The 8,618-nt window shown below is 35.4% G+C and overlaps 1 protein-coding gene across 1 annotated transcript; it reads right to left on the reverse strand.

Annotated features, from left to right (window-relative positions):
* Positions 1–8,597, reverse strand: LOC118748156 (importin-7). Its single transcript, XM_036482491.1, has 8 exons — positions 8,493–8,597; positions 2,532–3,219; positions 1,941–2,164; positions 1,706–1,882; positions 1,372–1,505; positions 1,110–1,312; positions 782–1,048; positions 1–714 (listed from the first exon to the last, which is right to left on the reverse strand). The coding sequence occupies exons 1-8, from the start codon at positions 8,508–8,510 to the stop codon at positions 518–520; spliced, it is 1,908 nt and encodes a 635-aa protein (XP_036338384.1). The 5' UTR covers positions 8,511–8,597; the 3' UTR covers positions 1–517.
* Between the last annotated feature and the right edge of the window lie 21 nt (positions 8,598–8,618).

Below are 8,618 nucleotides of genomic sequence, written 5' to 3' on the forward strand. Positions count from 1 at the left end.
TCGTTCGTGGTATCAAATGGTCTGATTAAATGAGATAATACAGTAAATATATCATATTTACTTTTAACTAGTTTGGTAATTTGTTATAGGTTGAAATGTGATAATACAATAATAAATAATTATGCACCACGTAACTTCTAGCTTCCGCTAGTCTTTGTTAACAATAGTATTAATTAGAGACCATATGAAACCATTTTAACTGTATCAAATTTTCATTACCATCCATACATATGTGTGCTTCGAAATTTCATTAGTAGAAAACTATAAGAATCCAAAAGTTCCGAACTTCGTTATGGGAAATATACTATATACTGAATACAAACAGATATACAATGTACACGTTGTTAAGAAATCACTTTTTAATTACATTGTATTCACCATGATCATCGATACCCTTTGTAGAATAGTATATCGCAACCTTCAGATTCGTTATAACGTCAGTTAGCCATATGCTTCTCTTCTATATTCTTGAATTAGATGATGCACACTGCCGCGCTCTCAGTTCAAATGTTCAGTATTAAGAGCCGAATTTGAATGAAGTGGGAACGGTTTGTTGTGGGAATGCGAAACCTCCTCGTTTCTCAATAAGTTTTGATTCTTTAGCTGCTTTTCGTTGATCGGCGGTGACCACAATTTCTTGAAGTGCTTTCGTCTGTTCGGTGGTAAGAGCAGCAGTTAAAAGAGCATACCAAGCTGGATCTTGGTTGGACAGAGCTGCAAATAGATATGTACACTTTTTCTTAAACACATCTTCAAATAGGTGATGTATAGGTCAGCTTACCAGAAAAAACTTCCTTGAATGTAACATATTCATCAATCGCAGTTTCTTCTTCTTCTTCGTCGATTGGGGTAGTAAAGCCCTCAAGCGCAGTTTCGTTAAGATCATCGACAGATTCCTCTTCTTCATCATCAGAGTCTTCGTCATCTTTAATCTCTGCTTTCATTTCAAAACCTGCTTCTGCGCCTTTCGTTTTAGATATTTCTGCAATTTGTTCCAAATAGTTGGACGCGAATTCGTCAACTTCGTCTTCATCGCTTGATAATGCTTCTATTAATAAATAAAAGTTGAAACAGTTTACAATTGTTGGAGGTTAAACACATTTCCAAACCTTCGCAATCATCTTCATCATCTTCCTCCTCCTCCTCGTCATCTTCTTGTGCCCGCGATTCATATGCCCGCTTCAGTCCATCGAAAAGAAGAATGAGATTAGGTAAAATCTTACCAGCTACCTCGCTAAGAACTGGTGGCTTGGCGTCGCCCAATGAAATAAGCGTGCATAGTCCAAGTACGCAGAGTTTACGATCGTGAATTCTACGGTACGAATAAAATAATAAAAAATAATAAAAGTTTCGCTTGTGTACAAAGTTTACCCTAGGAAACAATCAGTATCATGAAGCCATTGCTTAATAAAATGTGATGAAATTGATTCGTTAGTTGGCTGAGACATTTTTTCCAAAATCGTCAGCAAAAGTTGTGGATTATAATAAAGCGCTGCTATTACGACCTGCAATGAAACATTTTAAGCGTGCCTTCAAGAATTATAAGGGAAATTCAACTAAACACGCAAAATGCCTCGTAACCACGTAAACCTCGTAAGCTTACTTAATTTTGTATGAAAAACTGGTTTATTTTCGAGATTTACGTGGTTCCCAGGCATATACGCATTTTGATGAATACCCACAAAAAAATTTTGTTTTGTGTCACCTGTAAACACATTGTTCGTAACTCGGATGACTGCACTTCGCGGGTTAGGCGCGACAAAGCCAATTCAACAAACATCGGAATTACAGAATCTATTTGACCTTTGCACTGCAGAATTATAACTTCAAGTAGTTTAGCGGCGTGGCATTCAGGGTCTTCGCCAGGGCTGCTTGTCAACATCTGAAGTACAATTAGATTAACAAATATTCGGTAGTATTTTTATAAACGATTTCCATACAGTCTTGCACATGTCGAACATAGCCAAAAGTCGATTCGGATTGGAAAGGAAAGCGGGCGTATCAACAGTAACATAATTGTGTAAAGCTGGCATAATATCGATAAAATAATCCACACCATCCTTTTTGAACACTTGATAAATCAGTTCCATCATCTGCCACATTTCAGGTGAAATTGCTTTCGCAGTTAGATCAAAAACTAACGAAAATGTCTCCTCATAAAAATCTACAATGGAACATTGAAAACTAATTAAATCTGCACAATTTTAGCACACCGTCACTAGCCACGAATAAAGGCGCAAACTCAAAAGTTGACCGCGAAAAAAGACGCAAAAAAAAACTTCATCGAAAAAAGGCGCGTAAACCTAGTTGACGGCGAAGAAAGACGCGTGGACTTATTTTCGCGGTCAACTATGTTTACGCGTCTTTCTTCGCGCGGACGTTTTTATTATGCTGCTTTTTTCGTAAATTTTTTTTCATACGTCCTTTTTTGGCGTCAAAACACGCGCGCGTCTTTATTCTTGTCTAGGGACGACCCAATCTCAACTTCAAATCATGTTCATAGCATGTATTTATTTGGGCTCAACATTTACCTGTGATGTTATTTTGGAATATGTGTCCAACCACATTAATTACAATTGGATGTAAATTTAACAAAACATCGGGATGATCTTCCATGACGGTAAGTAAGGTTTCGATTGTGTTCAACAAACCCATTGCAGTAATGGCCTTCTCATCGGAGTTTTCATCTGATTCTAGTACTTGGCTAAATGTCGTAGCCAAATGCTGGCATATTTCCATTGCCACTGGTAGCAATTGGGTTGTAAATGTGCACATAATTTTTTGCATGACATTGGTCAGATCTTCGTTTTCGGTTTCGCGAATGATGGTTAGCAGTTCTTTCGTGATTTCTTTTATTTGACTCTCCACGTATTGTGCAGCATCGTCATTGGTTGACAAGAACATCTGTAAGCCGATTGCTGCTTCAACTTTAACTGGCAGCTCTTTATCATTGAGCAATGCATGTATATTCAAACGCATGATTTCGGCCAACACTTGCGGGTTCTTGAGCTGGATATCGCAAAAATAGTGTAAAACCCAACACGCGCGGGCCCGCATGTGACCAGCAGGGTTATGGAACTCGGGAAAGACATAGGTTGTTAACATGGTTTCCACTTGGTCGCGATAAACACGCTTCTTAAGCAAAACATCCGCCAATGTCCCAATCATATGCAAAGCGCCATCTTTTTGTTTGTTATCTGCATTCGGCGAGGTTATGATCTGTTAGAATATAATGAGAATAGGAATGAGGTACAACTCTACTACTTTTATTTTAGATAGTATATTTGAATTATGAATTATCTAAACATTGGCTTGCATATACTTTCGGTGGGAAAAGCGTTGTTCATTCCCACTGTGCGATTTGCATTCGTTTATTATGGATCGATTACGGATGGCAACCGAACTTCACTTGCATTGTCAGTGGCTAAATGGTGTTACAGATGACAACTGGCAACTGAAAAAAAGGCAACTAAGTTGCTTATTGGCGACTGCATTTCTATGGTTGTCGCGGAAATTTTGTTTGAAAAAATTCCTTTTTTTCTTCAACTGTTTCTGCAACTTAATTAAACTAAAAAGTCTTATACTTAAAAATTCTATTATCAACAACTTTTTAGCACTTAAGTATAGTTGCTATTCATAATATAGATTTTCATTTCAGTCGCGTTGCCCATCGGCAACCCAACTGAGATTGCGTTGCTATTCATTATCCCACCCACTATTTTACAGTCGGCCACTGAGACAAATTTTTTGAGGTGATATCATATTCTTCGTCTGTTGAGGTTTAAAAAAGATACACAGTAACTATGTATTTACCAGAGTTGTGAAAAATTCACTATTTTTAAAATTAATGTTTTATTTTTTTGAAATTTAATTTTAGCGAAAATTTCAATGCATTAACATTCAAATTTTTTAATGAAGGCTATTGCAATAATTTATTGCATTAAGAGTATAACAAACATTAAAAACCCATTAACTAATTTTATTTTGAAGTAAAAATTCTTTGTTGACGTTGAGGGTAGAATTTTGAGGTCAAAAAAGATAGTGGCGGAAGTTAAGGTTGGTTTTCACTTTGTCAAGTTCAATGGAATTTGCCGTCAAATAGGTAAAAACGTATTGTCAAATGGAACTAAAAACGGTTTAGTGATTGATTTAGATCAGAATCACGATTGCCACATTTGGTCACTTGTGACCAAAATACATAGGTAACTTTTTGAGTGCTTGGTAACTTGGCAACTTTTTTTTTATTTTGGTACCTTTTGGTAAGTTTTCCGTGTACAAAGTCAGACTAAAAAAGTTGGACTAATTTGATAAAATGTACCAACGGTGGGTAAACGCGGCTCTTTGAACCGAATACGGCTTAGCAAAGTGCTTAGCAAAGTGCGGCTCTTTTTACTTTCTCTTTGCTTAGAGCAATTTGGCTGTTTTTACTTTTTAAAATATGTACATATTTCTTTGCTGGACATTCTTTTCCATTGTGTTGTTTTTATTATTTTTTATTCTGTTTTATTCTTTTTATATACATACACAAATTGAGATCGGAACATTACCCGCAATTGGAGAATGAAAATTGGCTTTCTGACTTAATGTTCTATACCCATATGACGAAACATTTGCAAAACTTGAATTTGTCTCTACAAGGAGAGTTTTGAAGCTAAACTACGTCTTTTTATTCATGATCTCAAAAAAAAAAAATATTTCATCATTTTCAATGGCTAGAAAAAAGTATTGCACATGATTTAAAAGCAGATTTTGAAAAGATTCGCCGATTTGAAATTATTTAAATGTACGTTTGCATACTGCATAAACCCTTTTTTTAGCTTCCTTTTATTAGCTCGGGATGTAGGCAGTACGCAGTTCTTAAGAAATTTACTACGCTTTCTACTACGGTTTTCTAAAGTTTTTTGTGAAAAAAGAGCACAGGGCAACCCAGGTTTGCAACAGAAATATATGCCCGTTCCATTATTTCTCGAGGAAAGAGTGAGGCAACAGGCTGTGAAGTATCAAAAATGTCAAAATTCCTTGGACACACACACGAAATAATGGCAAATTTTTCTTGACCGTTTCTTGAGAGCTGCATACAGGCCTTAAGAGGCTACACGTAAAGTTGAAAACGTTACAGAACTGCATACTCAAAAGGTTTCTAAAAATTCTGCTTTTTCGTGAACTTTGCGTGAAGTTTTATGGCCTTATTCATAAAAAATAAAAAAGGTTTATAAACTGAAAATGTCATTTTATTAAGCTCTTTAAACCTACTTTATTTTTTATGAATAACTTATTTGGTTTATGTTATGCAACAGACTACACGAAATTTCAGTTTATTTTAAGTGATGGACAAAATTGAATGATAGTAATCCATTTAAGCAAAGAAAATTGGGTTGCCAATGGAAGAAACAATTTAAAAAGTGAGTTTTTTTTTAAGTTTTCGATACTACGAGTACTTTGCAAAATATCGAGTAAAATCACCAAATAAGGTATCGAGTATTAAAGTACTCATTTTTATACCCTCAATATCGATAGTATCGTTCGAACCCTACTTAGAAGTAAGTTATTATGCGTTTAGTCAGTGAAGTGTGTCAGGATAAGACTTCGGCATTTGTTTTCTTACGTTTTCACTCTTATACTTTTGAATGTAAAAAAAAAAAATCTTTCAGCTGTTCGTCTAACTTGCAAGTTTCTGCAAATTTTCTGTTCGCGTACTATTTTGGATATATTTCTCTTGTGAGAAAACAGATGAAATTTAGCCGGAATTTTGCTGTTGGACATTTTTTACTGGAAATTTCAAACGAACGAAATTTCAAACCAACATTTAACAGAACTTTAACTGACGTAAACCAGATTTTGAAAATTTGGCCAAAGGGGAGGGCAGTGGAGATTTTTTTTCTTTTTTTATTTAATTTTATTTTTTTTTTAATAAATATTTTTTTTTAAATAAATTTTTATGATATTAAAGTAATTAGGTTTATTTCCTAATAAATTGTTGCTAAACTATTACTTCCTCGATTCATACAAAATATAAATTCATTAAATAGCGTCAAGCAAGTGAATGCGTGTATGTACATACATATGTATGGCATTGGTATTTTACGTCTACATTTACACAAATATATGGAATTATATCAAACTATAACAAATTTGGAGTATAATAAATATTTAATATTAAAAATAATGCAGCTTTCTTCCACTATTTTTAAGATTGAGTGATTTTAAATTTTGTTCCGACAGCATAATCTCGTCGTAGAGTATCTGTACGAATCTTCATTACGAACGGATTCAATGAAGGCTCTCTGCGAATTTCGAATTTACGTTCGTAGCCAATCGGATTCTGCGATAGCACTTTCGTAGATTACACGAAAGTCGAAGCTACGATGGATTATATGATAGCCCTGATTGGTTTTATTTTTGCAAACCTTTCCTCTTTCAAAAATATACAATTTCATAAAATTTCAATGTCTATTTATCATATTGATAGAGCGTTAGACGATCTAGAGTCCATACGCATAAGAAGCCCATTTGGGTACTTAAAGTTAACATTATAGACAATGTTTTTGTGTAAAAAAAATAATAAAAAAAAATTCTATAATCAAAAAAAATCAAGAAGAAAAATTTTTAATTTTTTTTTTGTTTTTTATACGTTGCGCATTAATCTAAAAAATTAAGATTTGAAGCCCATAATAAGATGGAAGAAATACATTTTTTTCATTAAGTTTCGTCAAAAGGTTTCCAAGATACAGCACTTTTAAGAAAGGTATGTATGACGTTTTCTTAAAATTTAAGTGTAAATAGGCAACCCTACGTAATATCGGCAAAATATGCTGCACGTATATTCATGCCACCTAGACCGTCAATTTCTTGCAACTTTCATCCAGATCCAGAGAGGTCGCGCCCAGAGGTGGCCGCGGTAACAGGAAATGCCTCAATAGGGCTTTTAGATATCTCAGCATCTGCGACGCCTACTGGAAATTTTGTTTCCCCTATGCACAGTAGGCACTTTTTTTTATATATACGATTATATATGCAGATGTAGTGGTATAGTAGTGAAATAGTTTATAGTAATAAGCAGAGAACGGATTTTATGGAAACTGCCTTTTTTTCTGCTAAAGAGAAAGAGTATATTCGATTAAGAATGTCCACGACTTAGCTTTTCCTGGTACCATATATATACATTTGATGTTACCTTTTTTAAGATATTTACCTTTTTTTGCCTATTGTACCTTTAAAAAAAAATCAAGTTGATAATAAAGAAACTCGATGGATAAATAAAGAAGTAATAAGTGGTCATATGAAAATGCGCAGATTTTTTTATGAAAAATTAGCAGGAAAGAATGTTACTCATACGCCATGTACAACTGAAAATATCTCGAAAACTTATTCATAGAATAAAAAAATTAATTCGATTTTGAGAATCAGCGAGCAATTCTATATGGGCCTGAGCACACTAGCCTGCTCAGTCGGACTGAGCAGTCCACCACTTGAACGCACACTGGACTGGGCAGTCGGCCGAAAACAGGTTTCAGTTTTGTATACATGAACTACGCATGATTGTGTTAGTGCATGTGGCACATCCCTGCAGTAATAAGGCGGCCAATTTTGCGTAAAGGACTAGTACTCACTGGTTAAAATTTGACTGGTCAGAATTGGAGATTTGCTTGCATCGAAAATGTCAGCCTTCGACCAGTCCCCAAGGAACCGGCCTAGAGATAGACGAAAAGTACAGTTTGGCAGTGACAGGGTGGTGTTGTCTTGCAATTAAATAAAAAAATATTTAAAGAACATCACCCTGTAAATGTCCTAATCGCTTGGTCTGGCCTTGATACAAAGTGAACATTTGAACACACATTGCGCAGAGATGCTTGGCACTATTTGTTAGCTTTCAGGAGGGTCCGGGTTCAAATGCCGTCAGAAGCAACATGGTTATAAAATGATACATTTTTTTTTTGTTTTTCCGAATTATGAAAAAGCATCTGCGAAGTGCAGAACGCAATCTTACTTCAACGAAAAAAATCTCCAAAATTGGACTAGTCCAGGACTATCTTACGGCCAGTGTTGATTGGACCGGTATTTTTCCAATGACACGCCAATGCAAAAAATGGCAGTTAAAACCATTGGCAGGGGAATTACGAGGGACTAGTGCTGGTAACAATACGGACGAAATAGAAAACATGTTGTCTATGTGTGCGTGTCAGTCCACCGTCAATCCGCGATTTTCGCGGACTGAAATGAGAGAGGTAAACTCGAACTCTCTTCCCCCATCTTATCCACACAAAACCGGTTTTAGGCGGACTGATTAGTCCAGTGTGCGGAGGCCCTCTAGGAATTGTGTATGTAGTGGCGTACGTTCTTCTTTTGCCTTTTTTGCTATTTCTAGTGCCTTTTCCTGCCTATTTCGCTATTTGATTTTGCCTTTTCCAGCCTATTTCATTATTTTATTTGGCCTTTTTATAGGTTTTTAGGTCCTAAAAATCCGTTCCCTGGTAATAAGTAATGACAACTACCTGCATTATTATATTCATGGCTTTTGGTAAAATTCCTTTCCGTTTTTTGCAACAAGTGTGTAACAATGATTGTGCTGCTGGCACCGGTGTTGCGTAGTCCTCAAAGATATCTAAATGTATAAAGTA

This window comes from Rhagoletis pomonella, unplaced genomic scaffold (genome assembly GCF_013731165.1).
Source record: "Rhagoletis pomonella isolate Grant_MI unplaced genomic scaffold, Rhpom_1.0 Rhpom_scaffold_00012, whole genome shotgun sequence".
Taxonomy (NCBI): Eukaryota; Metazoa; Arthropoda; class Insecta; order Diptera; family Tephritidae; genus Rhagoletis; species Rhagoletis pomonella.